Source organism: Acanthochromis polyacanthus, chromosome 6 (genome assembly GCF_021347895.1).
Source record: "Acanthochromis polyacanthus isolate Apoly-LR-REF ecotype Palm Island chromosome 6, KAUST_Apoly_ChrSc, whole genome shotgun sequence".
Taxonomy (NCBI): Eukaryota; Metazoa; Chordata; class Actinopteri; family Pomacentridae; genus Acanthochromis; species Acanthochromis polyacanthus.
In genome coordinates this window covers 38,251,844-38,274,288 of record NC_067118.1, presented here as the reverse complement: position 1 = coordinate 38,274,288, position 22,445 = coordinate 38,251,844, and the positions used below count along the sequence as shown (strand labels likewise).

General features: G+C 39.9%; 2 protein-coding genes across 4 annotated transcripts in view; one reads left to right on the top strand and one right to left on the bottom strand.

The window, feature by feature from the left end:
- The window catches only part of dclre1b (DNA cross-link repair 1B), a 55,159-nt gene extending 38,069 nt beyond the window's left edge, over positions 1-17,090 (top strand). Inside the window, exon 4 of the mRNA XM_051949039.1 lies at positions 17,047-17,090. Coding sequence (XP_051804999.1) covers positions 17,047-17,084 — 38 coding nt within the window. The 3' untranslated portion in view covers positions 17,085-17,090. The remainder of the gene's footprint in view (positions 1-17,046) is intronic.
- The window catches only part of cpne5a (copine Va), an 84,637-nt gene that overhangs the window by 12,692 nt on the left and 49,500 nt on the right, over positions 1-22,445 (bottom strand). For all 3 annotated transcript variants that reach the window (XM_051949038.1, XM_022203549.2, XM_022203550.2), the window contains 7 exons: positions 22,154-22,195; positions 21,694-21,769; positions 19,771-19,824; positions 19,187-19,248; positions 5,361-5,407; positions 4,015-4,196; positions 1,165-1,292 (listed from right to left, as the gene is read on the bottom strand). In XM_051949038.1, the coding sequence (XP_051804998.1) occupies positions 1,165-1,292; positions 4,015-4,196; positions 5,361-5,407; positions 19,187-19,248; positions 19,771-19,824; positions 21,694-21,769; positions 22,154-22,195 (591 nt within the window). The remainder of the gene's footprint in view (positions 1-1,164; positions 1,293-4,014; positions 4,197-5,360; positions 5,408-19,186; positions 19,249-19,770; positions 19,825-21,693; positions 21,770-22,153; positions 22,196-22,445) is intronic.

Here is a 22,445-nt window from a genome sequence, read left to right as displayed (position 1 = left end):
TCCTTGAAATCTTGAAAAAGGTCTGCAGGGGAATTTTATCTTTTAGGGTCTTTATTGGTGGATTTTAAATGGAAGTGATTTAAGCTGCAGATCGTGCTTCCAGTTTTCTAAGCTTTTTTATTTATTTAGGACGTTATTACTTAGCTGGGCACAAAGTAGGATTTTTAAGCGCTGCGGAAGTCACTGAAGGTTATGTGGAATTTGAATCACAAAATATGAAAATTTAATGGTAAAATTTAGTAGACTAGTTTTGTCTTTAATTTCGAGGTATCATTTTGTTTTTGAAGACTTAATCGATCTGCTGCAAGATGAATTTCCATGGAGTAAGAATTAAGAAAAGCAGAAATAAAGGTAAATACTGAAGTGCTCAAAGGTTGGTCATTAATATACAAGTCCAAGCCAAGTTAGAGTTGTTGCACACCTTAATATAAAAAAGCCACTGTTGTTTGTACCATGACAGTGCAATTGTCTTTTTTTAAAGATAATTTTCAGGGTCTTTCTCTATTTTGTAGGGGGAGCTGAAAAGAGAAACATGATAGAGAGAGCGTAAATAATGCAGCAAAGTGACCCAAACCCAGGCTACTGCAGTAAGAACTCAGGCATAATGTACACTTTCTATCAGGTGAGCTACTGGACACCCCAAGTATACCATTTCCAGCAAATCACGTCTGTTGTTTTCAACATCTATAGCTTTTCATTTTGTCTTGTGCATGTAGTCCATGTGCAGTGACAGGAGGGTTGTCATGGGGCACTAAAGCATGTGGTGCTCCTTTGGATTAAAGCTCATTTACTGAATAGTGTGACTCAGAAACACATGTCATGAAAGGCTACACGACATGAAGCCATTTACCAGCCTCCTGCCAGTCAGGCCATCTGAGCTTCCCACTTCGACCACGTTATATGTCTAATACATAATGTAGCAGCTGAACTCAACGGAATCAGGGCCCCACATACGCCTGATTACCATTTGCATTCATGTCAGCCTGGCAGCTGATTGTCTCTTTTCCCTTTATTAGTTCAGCTCAACTCACAGAGAAACCATCACTCACTGTCTTAATGCCTCTGATGCTGCGGCTGCCTGCTGGAGATTATTTACAGACTGACTTTCAAAGACGCCGCTGTGTGCTCTGATATGTTCTCCGGGACAGATGTTCGTGTTTGTACCTTGCCACGTGATTAACGACAGGAGCGAAGTTGGTGGGTCCATACAGCTGAACCGTCTTAAGGCTTTGATGGTAAGCTTCAAGAATCCCCTCCATGCCGTTGCAGTACGGGTTCTCAACGTTGCCGTTCTGAAAGACACAACGACAAAACATGAATGGTGCAAACCATATGACAAGGACGAATCTGGAGTGCCAATGAAATCACAGTGTTAGGGATAACCTCCTTAAACAGCATTCATTTTTGACAGTTTGCTCAATATTTGCGCAAAACTTCTGTCTCTGAAATAAGAAATGCTCTTTTGAGATGCATTTTACATATTTTTTTGGCACAAAGTTACTTTTTAATGTTGAATACAATCTTTTTATTTTTCGCCTTTATGGTTATAGCTCATACACGCTAGTTTGACAGCGTTGTGTCAAACTACAGTGAGTTAAACTTGTAATAATTGGATTTTGTGGCCACTTTGGGGCAGCAGAAACAAGCTGTGAGCGCTGGAGTGTTGTCAACTTTTACGTTTCTGTTGTGAACTTGTTAGCAAATAGTTGTTTATTTACACATCCAGCACTTACACACCAACACTGTCACTCCTTTACTGACTTCTGTTCAGTCTTTTATTTACACAGAAGAGTATTTGTTGATCCAACCTGTGTCATCTCTACAACGGAATAACATTGCACTATATTTGAAATGATAATGAGCAGATTAAGAGTGGCATCTTAGATCAGAACAACACATCAGTAACAAGCATGTTTGCATCACGTCGTGCCACATATCTGCTTTGCATAGTTAATGAGGGTGTCAGTGCTGCTTGTGGATTGTCTTCTCAAAGGACTTTGTAAAGTTGGTGGACATTTTGAGGGACAGTACCAAGTTATTGAACATCCAGAGCATCATATAGAAGATTGATTGCTGTCTGAAACTGTTTCTTAGATCACAAATGATGGATTTTTTAAAACATTTTTCAGCATCCAATATGCTAACATGTCATTCTCATACATCTTACATCATCTGTGGCATCAAGCCATTTGAATAACGCTGCATTTTCAGGAGACCTTTGATAATCACGTGTCTGTGTTGGTCACATTATCTGATCTTTGCCCTTTAAAGCCACCCCGATGAGGACGTGGCTTAACTTAAAGGTGGGAATTTATCCCCCGTTAATCAGCTCAAAAACCTTTTGTGCACAGTTGGTTGATTTTAAACTTTTTCCAACTACAGCAACAGAAATCACCATTTTTTCTAAGTCAGAAAAGATGTCCATTTGCAAGCTGCATTTACATTTGTCCAGTGTAACATCCGCCATCTCCTCAGGGAAACATGTGTCCTTTAGCTGCTAAATGCTTTGCTGTGTTCACCAACCCGTGGTGAACTGTGTGCTGCTTGTTGCTGAGCAGGTAGTGCAAAAATGAAGCAAAGCCAGTGAAGTTTCAGTCTGGGGAGCTTCACAGTGAGATGAAACTGTTTTAAAGATCGGTGATTCTGACTTGAGAAGCGATTGTAAAAGTAAAATACGGATTCTTTAAGACATGAAGCAGCTTCAGCACACTAAAGGCAACTAGCTGCCTTTTCTACCCTCCTGCTAGTAACTACCTACAAGAGTCTACTGAGGTTGTGCCAAGACTGTATAAAACCCTGAATACAAAATAGAAGACAATCATTTACATAAATAAGCGTTCCTCTAAATAATTCGATATTCTCAATGTAATTATGCAGATCAGAATTGCTCCTATATTCCCCTCTTCAGTTTTCTACTGGAGCACTTAGGATTGTGATTAGGTCTGGCTCACTGTTTTGACAACCAGGAGACTTAAGTGCTGCCATTCTTTTAATTAGCTTTGCACATCACGACGATAACCGCTGGTGAAACTACAGAGAAAAGTAGACTTTAGCTGAGAAAACAAAATACTGTGCCCAAAGTTTTGAAGGCTGCTGATTAAAGTTTCTTTTTCCACACAGGCAGGAGGGTCAGTCTCCCTCTGACTCCTCAATCAAACGCTGTAAAATAATGTTTTGACATGAAAAAATAGAATAGAATCCATGAACTGATGCCTCCAGTGACCACTACAGTCAGGGGTTTAACTTAAACTGTTGGATTTTTCATTTAATTAGAGGCGACTACATGCTCCCCCTCAGACCCAGTGCAGTAGTGATTTAGTAGTTTCAAGTACCACACACTTCTCCTCTATAAAACATACAGTACAGCATTTCTCTTTGAGGCCTGAATGACATTTTCAAAAAACAAACAAAAAAAAAAAACACTTTCTGCCCCCGGAGATGTGCTTCTCAAACTTTGCTTCAAAGGTTAGGTTCCTCAGCTACGGGGCAAATTTCCATCCAAACATGTAAGAAATATTTCACCCAGGACTAAAACTTTACTTTGAAACCCGCTTACATGACTACGGCATAAAAGAAGGAGGCTTCAATTATATGGTGAGATGAATCTTAATTTGCAGATTTTAATGGAAACATGGAGTGATGCAGACATTACCCTGTAGACACGCTTCTCATTAGGCTGTACTATGCACCAGCCAGGGCACATTAGCTGGCTGAGAGAAGCTAAATTGATTTAAGAATCCTTCAGCCTTACAGAACCTAATTTGCACTATAAAAGGTAAATGGAATTCAGTCAGAATTATGCATGTCAGAGATATACAGTGGCGGCATTATTTTTAACACACATATTCACACATTCATATTGCACCTAAAAACACGCTGACCCATATATGGAGGGGGAATAAACTCCACAGGGAGGGCCGAAAGCATCTTCACATGGACTTATATTCACTCTATCAAAAATTCTCACGCCAAATTCCAGCTTCAGCGTCTGAAATAATCCAACGGTTTACTCACCAGTGGAAATTCATGGGAAACCCTCCCATCAGGGGGCAGCTTAGCACCAAATCCCAGCGCTGGGAACATCTTATCACTGTCATAGTCCTGGATGATCTCCCCAACAGCCTTCAGGGCCATGGCGTAGGCATTCATCTGGTATGGGTTCATGTAGTGTAGTGAAGTGGACTGGGATGGATTTCCTTTCAAGACAAGAGGAGTCAGACTCAGCGATGCAAACCAGCGGAGTGAGAGTGAACTGACAGCTGCAACAGGAGAGAAATGAGTGGGCCAGAACTAAATTGGATGTCTAGAATCAGAGGTGGGCCTCGACCTGCCTTATTAGCAGTACCGGAATTCTGTAAAAATTTGACGGCTGCTGTATGAGGATATGAGCATATTAGTATTTCCTGTTCCTGGATTCCTTTGAATATTTGTAATAAATCAAACGGTCAAAACATGACATGCAGAATATCAGTTTAATTTTGAGCAGAGAAAGGAAGACACTGTCAGCAATCAGTATGAACTGATGTTCAAAGATGTTTTTTCATGATAAGAACCTCATGCTAAGTCCACATCATGATGGATAGACACAGTAATAACAGTCTGCAGCACGACATCCACTAAATTTGGTTTTAATTACTTTGAGAAAGGTACACGGGGTGAGATAAAACATCTGTATTTTCTTGGCAGAAACAGCTAATTTACTCAGTTTAGTTTTCACACATCAGAAACTTGTAATTACAATAACGCTGATGTGACATGAATGTGACATTACGGGAAGTCCTTAAGTGGGGAATTAGAGTGACAGCATAGCAGATTTTACGCTTTCCTTCCATTTATCCAACTTCACTTTAGATGTTTTAATTATTTCTATTTTGAGCATTTTTTCATTTGTGCAGATGCATGTAGTTATAGCATGTCCATCCATCCATCCATCCATCCATTCTCTATACACCGCTTTATCCTCACTAGAGTCATGGGGGGTGCTGGAGCCTATCCCAGCTGAATGGGCGAAGGCAGGGGACACCCTGGACAGGTCACCAGTCTGTCGCAGGGCAGTTATAGCATGTCATCATGTTTATTTATTAGTTGTATTTTAGATTACACACACTTTTTTAAAAAGACTTTGCTAAATTCTACTTATAATAACAAGTATTGCGTCCTCTCTCTGCCCCAATTCTGATGCACCTGTCAAAATTTAGTATGTCAACACTCCAATAAAACTACTTTAACTATGAAAAAAAGAGACATTATCAGAAGCAGGGAGAAAACTCCAGCCCCTCTTTGATTCATGAAAAGCGTCACAGTCGTACATGGGATGACAAATGGAAGCAGAGTGAGCTGAAGGTAGTCGAAACACTCACCATTTGATGCCGTGAAATCAATGGCCACTGTGAAGTGAATCTGAGTCCTGAAACAGATGAATAGAGGAAAAGGATGCTGTGAACAAAAGAGAGGCAGGGAAACTGCAGTGTAATGAAGCTCTTCCAGGTTTCAGCACGATCTCTGCTCTGCTTCTCATCTGTGAGGAGATGCGACAAAACGAAACCCCAAAACAGTGACGATGATACACCTCCATTGTTGATTTTCACAGCTGCTGCAACATGGGACCTAATCAAGCTTTTATTATTAAAAACCAAGGGTGAAACATACAGTAAATACGGTGGAGCTGTAGCCACTCTTCTGATCTTTGAATCTTACTTAAGGATTTAACACCACAGTGACAAAAACACAAACACACCTGCAAAAATCTGGATTAAATGATAATGGCAGAGCTATTTCCCAAATGATTCCTGCAAACGTATAATGAGAAGCTGCAGCTGGCTGAAGGATTAACGTCACACTGAGAAAAGGTATGAGCATGAACAAGGCGAGAGAGCTGCAAAACACAAATATGTCCATTTACGCAAAGCAGCTTCCACCTTAACCACCGTCACATTCTGTCAGCTTGGTCACTGCTGTGTGATCAATACAAAGGTGGCAGTCTTCCATTCACCCCCTCAAGGCTGAAGAATCACCTTTAAAACATTTCCAGAATCTATTGGATGTTTTTTTCTTTTTTATTCATGAGCCCATAATGATAGCCAAAGCCTTGAAAATAAACTAAACACGAGCTAACTAGCCTCCGCTGGATTTGCCTTTTTCCCCGAGAGAGACAAATGAAGAGCAAAGGGAAGGGTAGCTTGGATCAAAGTGTGTGCTCTTTCATTGTGATTAACACTGATTGCCTCTTCTTGACTTCACCTCCATTCAGAAAATTCCCACAAGCACAGTATCGGAGATAATGGCGACTTCCTCCTGGGGAGACTCTGACCTCAGCTCATTAATCAGCATTGAGCCGGACCGCTCAGCTGACAAAGGGGAATTGTTACTGTGGCATGCTGCTCAGTTTGAAAGTCTCTGCTGATTTATGTGGTTAGTTTTGAATGTTTGACTAGAAAAGCGAGGCGGTGAGTTGGATTCGAGGCCGAGGGCAGGACAGAAAGAAGTTTCAAATGACCAAACAGATCATGAAACAGAGATCCGTCCTTTGACATAAATTGTCGCCACGAGTTGAACTGTGATTTATTTTAACAGAACGTTTACAGGGACAAGAGCTCAGCAGTGTTCTCCTTCCAATTAATTAATCAATCAATCAGTCACGTACTGTGAAAATCAATTAAGCTAGAATGACAAACATTTTTTTATGATCAGCTGCTGTTTTCTCTGTTTCACACAGTTTCTCTGAGCCGTACACAGCTGGTCAGACAAAAACAATTTAGTCTTTTTAATACAGTAAATAAATAAAAATGAAATAAAAATTGTAATTTTTAGCAATCTATCAAAGAAAGCATTAAATTAGCAGCTTGTTTGTTGTCTGTAACTTGCAGCTACAGTCTTCAAATGTGACAAAATCTTAATAAAATCCCAACAGAGGGCATTTAATCACCTGGATATACATCATCTGTGGTTTACGTATGCAGACAAGCCAGAAAGTGGTGTTTCCAGAGAAGGATTTACAAAAGAGGAGTCTACAGTTCCCAATGATTATAGCATAGTTTAGACAGATACTGTGGCTTTCCTCAGGTCACTGAGCTTTTCAGTATCCAGGTTATGTTGACATTTTTTGGTACTTAGCAGTGGAAAACTGAGTAAATTTATTTAAACCTCCCCATTTTCAGTCTACTATCTACTGCATTATACTCACATTTTAAGATTCCAGTGCCTCTGCTGTGCTCCATATCAAGACTCAGGTAGTAATTAACATTTAAGTTCAAGACAACCAAGTCAGTAAAAATGCATTGAAACCCAGTGGAAGAAATCGTGCCGTTTCCCTGCAGTCAGCTGGATCAGTGTGACCCCTGAGCTCTGATGCATTAATACACCACAAACATCACATTCTGCACATTAAACAGAGGCCCGTATTTATTTGAAAGTCAGACATATTCTTATATTTACGCTGACACAGTACAAATAGTACACTGGAGAAAACTCGACACTTTCTGTAGCGGCAGTTTAGGTGCTGAGAGCAAATTCTGTGGTGTAGCGTAAATGCATGAACTCAGCAGTGACACACAACACTGTGCAGCAGGTAGCATTGCCATGACAACAGTGTCAAAGATAGGAAAATAAGCCACAATTAAACCTCGTTTGTTCATCTGGCGGACAGTGTCGCTGTGAATAATCCAGCTAGTATATTCAACGTGCACTGATGATTTATTTATCAGCAGAAAGAAAAAAAAACACGAGGTACAGGTATGGATTGTGTTTAAAAGGTTTTCTAAAGTGACACTAGTCCAATAGTTACTTGCCTTTTTATTTACCTTAATTCTCCCAAATAAAAAACTGACCGATTCACCTGATCCTAACAGTACAATAACAATATTGTATTTTCAGTGCCCACACTGTTCTAGGAAAAAGATGGATCCTATCTGTTCATCTAAACTAGACTCCTCAGCTTTACATCCATTCATATTAAAGTAAAGCTGCTTTGTATCTGTAAAGTCATTTTCCATTAACAAATTCAGGAGTTAAGGCACTTTTAGCGAATTTCTATTAGAGAAAAGTACCGAAACAAACAGCAGACCAGCAGTTCATGGACACACAGAGCTTCACTGCTGTCTGTGGCTTTCTGCAGGAAGAGTCTCAACAAAGCAGAAGTTTTAGGCTCCCAAAGTAAAGTAGGAATTAATTCAGAAATAATCCCAAACATACTTTTCATTAAAAGAAAAATGGAAATTCGGTTATGTTGTTCTGACCCCCATTTAGCCTTGAAAAGTTCAACTTATCGCACTTGCGCTGAGATTTCTTGGACCAACTTAAATTAATTGCTTCAACTGGTGACACACAAATTAATTAAGTTTATTCAAATTAGGCCAACAAGTAATAATAAAGCCGCTGATTTAAGTTAGATGTACTGAAACGAAGAAACACTAATTTATTTCAAATGTCCAGGCTCATTCCTTGTGCTAAATTGAAAATACAAACTACATTTATCAATTTCTGGTGAATTAAACAATTACATCCTAAAACATTTCTGTCATTAGACATCAGATGCACAATGCTAAAGGAGCAGTAAACCGGATTTTTTTCACTTTTGCTAAAATGACAATACCAGTTTAAAGGCACAAAATGTCATTTTATGTTGTTAGACTCCACAGAACTGCCATTACCTAAGCAGAAAGATCAACGAGACTCATTTTAAAAAGTACTATACTTCAACTGCAGCTCAGTTCCACTCTTTAGACTGCAGGTACTTAGATGGTCGACTCACCCAAGCCTCTTCCTTGGATCTCAGCTGTCTCAGTATCTTCTCTCTTTTTATATAATCTCAGTCTGACTCGGTGAATCCGACTCGACTGTGACTCAGTGTACATTCGTATGTTTGGGACCAAGTAGACGCCTCCCTGATGGTTATTGTGTAATGAATAAGAATGTAAACATCTAAAGTACCTCGAGCTTCTGCGCAGTACTTTTGCACAGCAGGGATTTGTTTAAACACCGAGCTCAAAAAAAAAAGAAAAGAATTGAGACTAAGAAATCAATATGGATCAATGTTGACTGATGCTGCAGTATTGTCTGTTTTGTAGGTCCCTCTGCAAACAACCAATGGCTGCTCTAGAGATGGTATTTTTATCCTCTGCTATCCGCAAATCTATAGTCCTTGAGAGCAGGTTATGTTTCAGTCATTTTTCATTTTTCAGACACTTCTTTGAGTGACGCATCGCTCAATAGACTAATTTATGTACAATCATCATTTCCTCCACTTGGCCAGGAGTTAATAAATCTGACACCAGCCTTTCAATGGCCTCATCCACTCTGATTCAGTACACATCCTTCAGAACAGTCAGTCCAGTGATTCCCCTTCGGCTTCACTGTGTCCTTTCATATCACCGCTCAGCGTGTCAGCTTCTCAGTTTTGTTCTCGGCTAAAATGATAGCTCCCCCGACCGGTTTGTGCATCACCTTGAATTACTGCAGCACTTTAAAATAGCTAGAAAAGCACCAGTGTCATGTTGACTTTGCCTCTCCGCTTAGACAAACACCATATGGCGGGAGTCTTTGTAATGTGAAATGCCTGCAGTCTTGGCAGTCTGGACGGGGAGGGATATCGTATGTAATGTAAAACAGTGTGACGAAGAATTCACCTGCAGTTCATGAACAATCTCATCAGTGTGTGCTGGAAATAGACCAACGTGGAGAGAATGGCTGCCACGGATTAGCGCAGTAGTTTAGATGTGTGAAGAAATGCAGGCAGATGTTCACAAGGATTTAGGTTTGGTTTCAGAGACGTAGGAACACAGTGAGGACACTCAGCTGTCATCAATCCAAAAATGAATTCATTTTAATTGTGTTTCTATTAGTTTCTTCAGCTATGTGATGGAGGGTACGCTACACGTCAGAAACACCTCCCTGTATATTACGATACAGTTCAGCAGCGCCAAAAGCTACGTACTCCAAGGTGGTCGTGAAGCTGAATCAACACCTCACAAAGGTGTAATACAGATGTTTAACTGAAGCATGCAGAGAAGCTGGTGATGCTTTTCTCTGAGCAGGTATTCATGTTAAAGCTAACTATAGCTTCAAATACACTGCCCGGCCAACAAAAAAAGTCAAACACTAATATTTCATTGGACTGCCTTTAGTGTTGAGTACGGCATTCATTCATTGTGGCATCGTTTCGATAAGCGTTTGTAATGTCACAGCATTTATTTCTGTCCAAAGTTGTATTAATTTTCTACCAAGATCTTATATTGATGATGGGAGAGTCAGACCACTGTGCAAAGTCTTCTCCAGAACATCCCAAAGATTGTCAATGGGGCTGAGGTTTGGACTCTTTAGAGGCCAATCCATCTCATGCTCCCTGATCCACTCATTCACAGTGTGAGCCCCATGAATCCTGGCATCGCCATCTTGGAACATGCCCATGCCTCCATAGAAGACCACTGATGTAAAGACCTGGTCATTCAGTATAGTCAGGTAGTCAGCTGACCTCATTCTTTGGGAACATAACGTTGCTGAACCTGACCAACTCCAGATCATAACCCTAACCCCCACAGGCTGGAAGGCACTAGCCATGATGAGTTCATCACTTCATTCTCCTCTCTTCTTACCCTGATGCCCCCATCACTTTGGAACAGGGTAAATCTGGACTCAGATTCAGGCAAATTACGAACATTTTCAGCAACTCAGATCTGAATTAATGAGACTAGAGTGAGATTTTAAAAAGAAAATCCAGCAAAAACTACAAAACCGATATGGGGAAAGGGGGATTTTGTAAAACTTTATGCAGCATGAGGCAGTGAGTGTGACTAAAGGAAAATATAGATCAGGGAGTTCAACACAAGTGAGACTCAAACTGCTGAAAACTGTCATGACAGTTTCTGGTTGTGGTGATTCCCTGAATAGAAACAAACACAACTGTGTCATACATGAATGCAAAGTGAAGTGTTCTGCTTCTGCCTCGATGTAAAGTCAAACGCGAACAGGGCCAACATTGGCTGGATGTCAGAACGAAACCTAACAGGTCAGCACACAGTAGCTGAAATCATTTAACATCAACACCGTCTGTCTCTTCTTTTTGCAAAGCTGAACAAATAACAAAACCAGACTGCTGCACTACAATATAACCTTGTAAAGGAACAACTGTCACGGCTGAGAAATACCTCTCTGTTTCTAATAATAAGTGAATATCAAAGGGCAGGAAGAGAAGAAGAAGACGAAGGAAAGAAATGTTCCTGTCGAAGAGCAATTTTACAGTCTGACCACAAAGCTAACCTAAATCAAATAAAAACGACAGTATCACTTTCTCCCATTTCAGGACAACAGGATATTTTTGGATGAAACTATTAAACTTTAATAAGATCTGCACACAATAGAGGCTCCACACGAGCCATTACACGGCTGATCTCACTGTAGATTTAATTTAAAAAGAAACATTTCAACATGCGATGAAAAGAATATAAATCTTTCATTAGGGGCTCTGACTCAGAGCCGCATGTGGCTTCTGGACTTTAATTACCTCTATTTGACTATATCTCTGCCCCAACTGAAGGTTAATGAAAATTAATGAAAACCCAATTCACAGTGAAACCAGTCAGGATGCAATGGCTGGTCTGGAAAAAGAAATTGCTTTTTTCCCCTCCACTTGAGAAGCCATCTAAAATGCACCGTGTTAGTTATCACCTGTTAGAAAGGGGGAGCAGTAAAGCAAACACACATGAAAGGAGAGAAATCAATAGCAGAGATCTAAAATATCCAATTTGTGTCTCAGATCAGTTTTTTTATTTCTTTTTTTACAGCCTGCCGCTCGGGCTCCCACTCATATTTCTCATCATCTGTCTGAATGACAGCGTTGGCAGGCATTCAGGTTCAGTTGTCGTTTTCTGTTGCTTTTTATACATTTGTATGAGTTGAAGGCAAAGTCATCTCTTTCACCCTGCGCGTACACATGCCAGATCGAAACTGAGCGATCGGCAGAACAAACACTGGCTGCGTGCTCTGCCAGAAACCCCATAAACTGCATCTTTTGTTCTGCGACGGCGTGAGATTTAAACAAAAGTAGAATTAGATCTGATTCAAAGGCATGTCTTTTTTTGAGCGGCAACATCTGTTAATGGAAGGAAAACCCCGCTGCACATCAAATACGATTAAGCCGAAAGAAAAGCATTCATTACAGTAAATATTATGTTATGCGAGAGTTTGCTCACTTGGATAACGTCTTAGTTTTATGACTTGTGAGCTGCCAGTTTCCCGAGATGCTATAAAGTGAATTAAAACAGCTACACATCTTGTACTTAGTGGAAATGTACATTTAATCTTCTTTGTTTGACCATCCCAGAGGAAATAAAAAGCTTTTCATCGCTAAAAGGGCTTTTCTTATTATTATAGAGCTGTGGTTGATTTTTCTAACGTGAATCTGCAGCAGTTTTATTAATAATTGTACATATAAATCCAAACTAACTTGCTGATTGTTCAGCAGAGAATAAGCTCAAACTAAAGACTGATAAAACGTCGCCTCAAGGTTTCCCAGCTTAATTGACCAAATCAGCAGCTACTTTTCCTTAAGTCTCTTCAGTTCTGCATTGTGAGTCAAGTGTGTCATTTTCCATGGATACAGTTAATCTTTGCCATCACGGATAAGCAGCACTGTTCCATCCCTCCACCGCCAGCACGAGTAATCTTGTTTATTTTCTTCATCAGTCCGTGCAATCTGCTCCAAGCCGACAGTCTGTTAAACGCAAAATCTGCTAATTTTCATTTTCTTGTTTAGCAAATTAGGTCATTGATGGGCGCGGAAGTGAAATCAGAGGCATTTGTAAAAGTAGAAACTGTTTTTTTTTTGTTATTTGATCCACTTTGACTAAAAAACTGCAAACAGATGCAGTTAAAATAGATAACAGATGGGAAATGAGCTGGGTCTATATATAATGGCAGGACTTTTTGTGTCATAGTTGCCATTTTTGTTGTTTTCAGGCCTAAAGTCAACATGGCCGCTTATAACCAAACACCACATGGCATTTTTACACAAAATTCTTCTAAAAAATTATATGTACAATTGAGAAAAAATTAAATTTGAAAGTTATTTCTAAAGATATTGTAGTAAACCTGTTGACATGCCATGAATCCACACTTGACTCTTGACTCAAATAATTCTGGAATTTGTAAAGACATGAACATAATAAACATAAAAAACATTATTTTTTTAACTTTTATTAAAAATGTATGCAGGATATATGCCATTGACTTCAAAAGTCCCTCAATTATATATTGACCCAACTTTTTGAATTATTTATTCAGTAAAATTATCAATCGATGCATTATTCTATTCAGTGGAATGATTTATTTTGAATAATGTGGAGATCATTTTAAATACTTTGCCAGTCTCTTCAGCACCTAAGATCGCCTTAGAAGAGTCATGAGATCTTGATATAATGGCACCAGACTCTTCAACAGGAAAGAGAGCAGCAGATTCTCAATGTCTGAGGTTTAAATAAGACATTTTCCAACTGTCTGAGGAGATTCTAATCTATGGCATCTAATCTGGAACATCTAAATCTAAATGTAGGGGTTTACTTACTATTTCCAATTGACTGATGTGTTGTTTTTTTTATTGATTTCAGTTATTAATAAATGACAGCAAAATGCTCTTTTTGTCTGTCACTTGTTTGAGTGTATCATCTTTACTAGGCACTGTTTTAAAGAGGATCAAGTACTTGCTTTTAAACTATATATTTACTTATTTTTTCACATGACTCTACATGGTTCTCAAGGCTTCTGGCTTTAGTCATAAGACAGGATGTATGCTTTTTTGTTCATTAGCTTCTGCATCAGTGGTCTCCAGTCTTCCATGTGTATTTATGTCTTCCAAAAACAGAGATAATTAGACAGTATTGCAGAGAAAAGTGTTTTAGTGAGTAACAGAGAGGGTGGCGCTTTGATTCCTGGTCTCCCAATGTGCTAAAGTGCCCTTGGGTAACCCAGCTTTTTTTTTTTCAAAAAATGTTCTGAGTAAGTTCCATAAAATTCTAGTAATGTTTTCAGTGGAAGGTTTTATCTTAGTCAATTTTAGTATTTTCCACATGTTGCATTAAGAACATCCTTCCTTTGTTATCTGTAAATCTTTGGGAACATTTTATAGAAAAACTTTCTCAACAGCAACATCGTCAGAATATCACAGTCCAAATGTTCCACCAATATATTATCACATCACAGGAATGATTCGTGTAAAAGATTCTGTCATCTGCGGCTTCAGGAACATCTTGAAACAAGTTTTAATGTTGATTCTTCTTTTATTATCATGGATCATAATTTGACAACATCCACCAAAAATCCTGCAGTTGATGTTAAAATGTTCTGTCTCAGTTTACTTTAAACCTCACAGGAACATTATTTGAAATGATAAATATCTGTGAAATGTTTTTTGAACAATAGATTGAAATGTTTTCAGTTTTTTTGGGGGGAACATTTCCTGCTTGCTGGGAAAACACAGAACCCCATGTTACTCTTGATGCTGGGATTTGTTTGAGTGCATCGCCTTTACTAGAGGATGAAGTGTTTGCTCCTATATGGATGTATGAATTTATTTATTTTATGTATGTGGTGCAAATGTAACAGTTTGAGGATGCTGTTTATGTTTCATTTTTGTGTGTAATTAAGTTGCTCTTGATGCTGCCATTAGCATGTGAGTGTTTATATGAATGAGAAACACTGTAGAAGCTCTTTGTAGAGCCTCGCTGACGTTAAAAGCTGTTCTCTATGTGCAGACTCTATGAAGATATATCGATCTCTGAATTACTTTAATGAATGTGTGAGTTAATTTCTGCATCCATGCGGTCCTTCATATTTAAAAAGCAGGGGTGCCTTGGGTGCAGGGCGACTCATTAAGACGATGAGTCTGAGTTAATGTTGCGTTAAATCTTCAACATGTTGAGGATTTACTTCAATGTATCATTCTCAAATTAATTTTGACAGCTCGGTCTAATGGCAGCCACCACATCTATGTTGGTTTATGTTCCGCTCTCTGCCTCCAAAGACAATTTGGCACCAAAACCAGAGAGAAGACAAAAGACAGAACCTCATTCAGAACAGAAACAGAGGGCGAGATAGCCTTGAGAGAGAGGCAGATGGTGCTATGAAACACCGACCCAATAATTGTCATATTTTTGATGGCGTCTTCCTGACAACTCTTATCTCTGCGGCTCATTGGGAGTATTTTAATACGCAATAACTTCCACTATTGAGAGCACTTCTCAAAGAAAACATCGGGGAGACAATGACAACAGACGGCTGCAGCTCGTCTTTCAAGATGATGTAAAAGACCTCAAGAGATGAAAACACGGGTGCAGGAGAGATTTCATTCAGAAAGCTTATCTTTTTTTTGTTAGAAAAACTGCCATGATATTTAAAAATAACCGTCTTTGTCATCAGCCTCTCTCAGGTAAAGGCATAATAACTGAGCTTTAAAACTTCAAAATGTGTGAAAGAGGAAGATGAAGCAGCTCTCGACATAACGCTTCACTCCCCTCACTGGGCCATATTAATTAACCGGCTAATCTGTCTGGTTTCTGTACGAAACAGAAGATTACCATTTTTCATTGAACATGACAGATAAAAAGTTGCTTCAAGCTTTACACTGATAGCTGCATTAAGAGTGTTCTAATCTGATTCTAGAGAGCTAAATTTAAATGACAAAGATCGACCCACAACAGATTTCTGTAATGTGTGCCGCCTTTGACTGGAGCAGCATTTACTTTTTGTACTATTCTCAATTAAACACAATTGAAGTCATGTTAATGTCTCAATTAGAATGAAACTCCATTCTTTCACTGAATTGCAGTCATTCACTCACTGAGCCTGCATAACAGAAACTGATATTGTTTGGGTAAGTTTTCCCCAACTACTAATACATGAAATTTACTATTGAAAAAAGGGCAAAGCTCCTGGCAGTAACACCAGCAGGACTTTGTCTTTACAAAATGTCAGTGGAAGCAAACCAAACAGACTGCTTCTGCTTGAAAGGTCCGCTTTTAAAAGAAACATTTTCTTTTGTTCTGTGCTGGATTTGTGTTTTTTCCTTAGAACTCTGTTGACATCAGCCTCTAGTTGGACAGCATTTTCCAGCAGGGTGTCTTTGATCAACAGGTTAGCTGTGATGTCTTCCCTCCCTACATTTGGGAAATTTTGCCACCTGAGGCAAAGTTTTCTCTACTAGACTTTACTTTGTGGTATTTACTTAGATTTTCTCCTAATGAAATTTGTGTTTCTGCAGTTTTTCTGGAGTTCAACCTTTGCAAAACCATCCATCCATCCATCCATCCATCCATCCATCCATCCATCCATCCATCCATCCTCTATCTATATTATCCCAGTTGACTTGGGGTGAAGGAAGGTCACCAGTCTATCACAGGGCTACATATAGAGACAAACAAGCACACTCCCTCACCTATGGACAATTTAGAATCACCAATTAACCTCAGCATGTTTTTGGACTGTGGGAGGAAGCCGGAGAACTCTGAGAAAACTCACACATGCACAGGGAGAACATACAAACTCCCAGCATGCAAACCGGAGATCTTCGAGCTGCAAGTCAACAGTGCCAGCCACCGAGCTACTGTGCAGCCCCTTCCAAAAACCATTTGCCACATAAAAAAAATAAAATATAGAATGTGTAAATAGAATGTATATAGAATGTGCATTTGTAAACAATTTAAGACTAGAAACAATCGTTCAGACTTGTACTATTTTATTTATTCTCACACATATTTGTGAAAGCTGTGTGTTATCTTTCACTGGTGACTTCCAAATGTCATGTAGAAGAAGAAAAAAACACTGGAATACTATGCGCACATGTCCTAGTATCACCAAATTTAGGCTACTGCAAACAGGAATATTTGTTTATCTGGGTTTTCGTCAGTGTGGGATGATGCTAAGCCGCACCAACGGAGACACAAGTAAACAAAAAGCACCCTAGAACTTGAGTCTGTAAGTGAAAGCAGCGTGTTGCATTTTTATCTGGCGTATTAGTATTTGTAACCCTATTGTTTCCCCTCTTCCTCCATTTCTCCGCAGTGTCTCAAGGACAAACTGGATCAGAGGCGAAAAAGTAGAAAAGGTAAAGATGAAAACACTGTTATTTTGTATGTGTGGGTACAGAGAGTGTGTGTCCATTTGTGTGAGCTGGAGGGAGACCAGCGGGACAGATCTGGGACACTCAGCAGCAGAAACCTAAAACCAGGGCAGCTACTGATCCACTGAGGAACATTTCCATATGTGGCAGGTTGTCCGCCCTTAATTAAGCTCTCAGATCTTCTCCATATTTTATCATAATCATTCGTATTCATGCCCGCTGTAGTTGTGGCCATGGACATGATCGTCTCCTCCAGGAGGGGGGGGGGGGCGTGGACGGGTGCTTCTACTGCGATGGGCAGCAAGGAGACGGGAAACAGGATGAGTCAGGGGAGCTGAAGTAATGCATTTAAAGCTACTGCATTAAACTTCGCAGCAGTGATTTTCTACCTTATTTCCATGTATTAGTCACAGCCATGACATGTGCACAATCCCCACAACACTCTGTACATTCTGCTGTAAAACCGACTTCTATTCTAAACCAGATTTATGTGCGGTAGAGAGTTGAGGCGGTATTCACCAGTCAGTAGCGCCAGCAGTGAGCAATAGTAGCAGGAACATGAAATATGTGGCAATGACTTTTTAACTGGACTGTTTTTCTTGAATCCTGCTGCAGACGGCAGGGCAGATGGATCACTAGTGGGAGCTTGAAATCTCTTTAAAGTGCTAACAGGGACGAGAGGCTGGTGGCCGCCGTCGTTTATGCTAACGTACGATGTCATATATGATGGATGGTGCTGAGGGGAAAATTAAAAAACTGTTTTCAAATTGACAACATCAAACCACATCCATTAACTGTTTGAACCTGAAGCTGTTTCTGTGTGTTTTTCGCTTCATTTTTTTACTGTAATATAACAACACAACCATGGCTAGAAGTAGAGAGAACTCAGAAATCTCTTTTGCGGAAAATAGCACAACTATAATGTCGTAAATCAGAAAACAGTGCATGTACAACAGTTTTGCACACAGGGAAGTCCTCAAATTTTCCCACTTTTGCCCAGAAGTGCAGAATTTTAAGTTTTTCACACTTCAGTCGTTTCATTTTTAGATAGAAATGTGTAGAATAATATGATTTTGATTAAACATCATGACTTTAAGATAACATTTACTTAATTTTCCCAGTGGAACCGCCCATTACAGCTGTGTAGTTCAAGAACAATTGGAACGTTTCTTTGTACAGTTGGTTGTTTTTTAAAAAGATAACATTCCTTTCAAGCCTGCTGGTGGTATTTGACATATGGCTTTGATTACACTTAATATTAGTCTTGGGTTGCTTATTCTGTACTAATAAGCAGCCAATAGGAGTTTTTCAGCCTCTGCTATGGCTTATATGTTGACTTAAACACTATGTACAGTTCCAACTTTTGGTCATGATCATTTAATGTAACGTGAATATAAATAGCCATCTTGTAGCCCCATGAATGTGTGCATACTTAAACAATATATTTTCAGTGTTTGTCCGTTTGAATAAGGCAAAAGTTTGGTTGTTTAAACAGGGATCACAGCTTGAAGTGAAGCTAAATGTTTCTTTGGCCTGAGGTTATGAAGGGACGTCTGTTCTCTCATTTAACTGTCATGCTGTTTCAGTTGTTTTATTCTTTGACCAACTTTTTATTAGCTTTTCACACAGCATATCCCGGCTGGATGTTTATAAAACTGACATCTAAACACTAAACAAGATATAAAAAAATAATAATTATAGATCCCCATTGCACATGTTGTAGGACTCAACTTAAGGGCATCTGGTATGATTTTCCCGACAAAAGTTTAGGAAAAAAGTGTAAAAATTACATTTACTCCTCTTCCTTCATCTAAAAATCCAAATTAAGAATATGCAAGTTGTTTCCTGCTTCATTGTGAATTTCACACACGTGTTAGTGAAAGTGGGACAAAAACCTTCATATGTCACATTCTTCATTCTGCACAATAAAACCCAAACACCCAAGTGAATCAGGATTAAGCAAAAGTGGAGGGAGACTTTAAGAAATCTAAATCTTTTATAGCGTTGGACTTTTTGTGTCATTAGGGAATAAAAACAGTGTTCACACATAAAAAATAAAAATGGAACAGACATTGGACTCACCCTCCTTTGATGTAATCCAGGAAGGTGTGCTCTTGCTCCACAATGAATGATAACAAGGACACCTGTGGGGGAAAAAAAGGCCCCCACTGATTAACTCATGCTCAGTAATTAGGGAAAATAAAATGTACCAATCTACACATTAACAGTGACCTCTGCTCTAACTGCCCACAAAATGGCTCATCCATGCAGAGCGATTCTGACGCCGGAGCTGCTTATTAGTATTACGATCACTGAACATGAGCGCGGCTGCTGATCAGCATGATGGATAACTAGTCACAGACTTTAATTACGGAGTCGCAGCATACAGCAGGAGCAGCAACAAAGCCGTGGCTCATTTCTAAACACCCATCGCTCATTTTTTTTTTCACTTAAAAGACATCACCCCATCTGAGGTCATGTTTTTCCATCAACTAAAATTCACTGTCTGGATCATAAGCTCTGAGGATTGGAACAAAAACATTTAACAGAGCTGAACTGCCTCGTCCAATCCACTTAGAGGAAAGTTTCAGATGAACAGAAAAGCAAAAGAGGCAGCAGTTTGAGTGCAGCGGGAGATTTGCTCTTATCTCAGATCTCAGACTCACCGTCCCAGAGTTGATGTATCTCTTTTTCTTTATTTTCTTCTTGGCATTCACCACCTGGCATGAAGGCAGAATAGAAAGCGAAGGATAATGATAATGTAAACTCGCAGCACAATTCTTTTTATCCACCCCTGGGCAAGTAATAAAAACATCTTTGTCCTCCTACTCCATGTCTGTAAGGGTAATGGAGCATAGGGAGGGAATCCAATAACTGCAGTAGGTGAGAATGAGATACCATTGATCATGCCTCGCAGCAAGGCTCAGATTATTCAGAGGGATTTTTATAAACACCTGCACTGTAATGTAAATTTTACATTAGCAGCCTTAGGGACAGTTGAACACATGTCCCATATCTCACCCCGGTAACAAACACAATAAAAGTCGCATACAGAGTGAATTACATTGTTTGCAAATTCACAGGTGTACAAGAAAGTGTACCGCTGGCAGATACATGCACAAAAACACAAATATTAAGGCGATAAGCACAGCCAGATCAGTGATTACAGCATTCCCTGCTTTAACTGAAAGTTAAGTAGCGCTTGTAGCCAAAAACATGTTTGCTACCGTGAGCGAGGTCAGATACGTCCACTGCTCATTCTACAGGTCTGCACACAAACAAAGCCCAAGCCTGGAGGACACTGTGTCGTGTAATACAAAAGTCTCCTTCTTTCTTCTCTCTCCTCTGCTCTAAAGCTAGTTTCTAAAGCTTCTCCTCAACTTGTCTGACAAAGATGATGCCTCATAGCACCGTTACCACCACTCACTCACAGCTGAATTCGTATTACATCACAAAGGCATCGCATTCAATTACACCAACCTCCACTAACACCGGGCCTGCTGTCATCTCAGCTCATGGAGTTAATGTTTGCAAGCCATGTGTGCGTCACATTGAGTGTGCAGAAATCTGCAGCCCGTGACCTATTCAAATTCTTTATTTGTCAAAAGTGAAAAGGTAGTGTCATGCTGTCCTAGAAGCCATCTGAGGTCGGTGACCTTGCAGAAAGTGCACGAAGAAAACGGCTGTAATTCATTTACTAATTAAAATGCGGGAGGGTTTGGTGAAGGGTAATGGATGCACTTCCTTCTGCGATGTCAGCAGTGTGAAAGGGCAGCTCTGCATGCCACTCACTCCGTCTGTCTCCATCTCTTCCAACTCATCTCATCATCCTGCGATACTCGCCCCCTTTATCGGCCCTGTTCTTTTCTCAGAACACCTCCATGACTGATTCAGAGCTTAATGCAATATGGCAAGTGTTTTAATGAGAGTAAGAGCCAGTAGGAGCCTCCCAGTGCTGGACAGTAATCTGGCTTTCCAAGCACTATCCAGAATAAAAAAAAAAAAAAACTCTAATCAGCTGTATAGTGGTGTCGCATTTCCATTCGTATTCTCACCACAGAAGCACCGTTGCTCAGCTGGTCGCTGCACCACTTAACCTCTGAGATGCTTAATGCCTCGTAGGACCGGTGCAGACAGAGGAGGCCAGCAGTTACTCTCAAACAGCCACAACTCTGCTCCAACCTGCAAGAGTTTCCTGTCCTCAAACTAACCTTGCTGGTCCGAAGACTGCACTGATGGGGTTTTAAATTAAAGTGGGATCCTCATCCTTACAGTAGTTTTGTGAATAATTTGTGGCAAAGGCCCTCCTTGCCCAGTCACCCTTTTGTTTGGTGTGCTTGTCTTGACGTGAGAGTGGATGCACACATATCTTACACTGAACAGACAGATGCAGCACTCCTTCAGAACTGGATATAAATAGGTCAGTTTCGCATTGTGACCTGAATTCTACCTCAGAGCAGTTTGAAGCCAAGGAACAACCACCACACAGCAGTCAGAATGTGAAGTGCAACAGCATCCAGTGTTTAAAGGTCCTCTGCTCTGAGGGAAAACAGAGAGGCTGATAACAGCACCGACTGTCTTTATCTCACCTCGTACACGTTTAACTGGCTCTGGCCCCGACACAGCTCTTTGTAGCTTGTAGTGAATTCGCCAATGAAGTCATGGCTGGTAGACAGAGACAAAAAACTGCATTAAACCTGCAGAACTAATTCAGATACAACAGGTACATATTGAAGATAAATGTAACTGGAGGAATTACACTAGAACCACCAATGCCAGATGTATTATAACAATACATTTAGAAAAAACAAATTATAGTTAATAACAACTGAGTCAGAGGTACTGTGGTGGTGATGTCCTACTGAGTGTGAAGATTTTCTGCACAATTTCATAATGCTATTTCCATTCAAGCTGAAGAAAAACTCACAGATTGAAGGGAGGATACGACAAAGGTTTCATAAATGGCATAAATTACTTTTTAATCAGTTCCTAATCGTGAATGTGCTGCCAGTGTGTGAGTGTGTGTGTGTGTCTATTTGCATCCATTACCTTCCGTCTCTGTCCCAGTCGTACACTTCCACCTTGATCGTCCTGCAAAACACGTCAAAAGAGGAGCAAAAGCATTTGTTGGAGAGAGCACATTTATGCAATGCATGCGCTACATTCATAACGTCCTTGAGGGAGAATTTCACAAAGAGCATTTCTGAAATGACGCAGCACCAAACAAGCTATTAAAGCTCATTAATTGTGTGCGAAGGGTGAATTAAATCAATCAAAAGGGAACCTGCTCTGTGTTCTGCATGCAAAGATGCAAACATCTCTCTGAAGATCTAATGAAGGT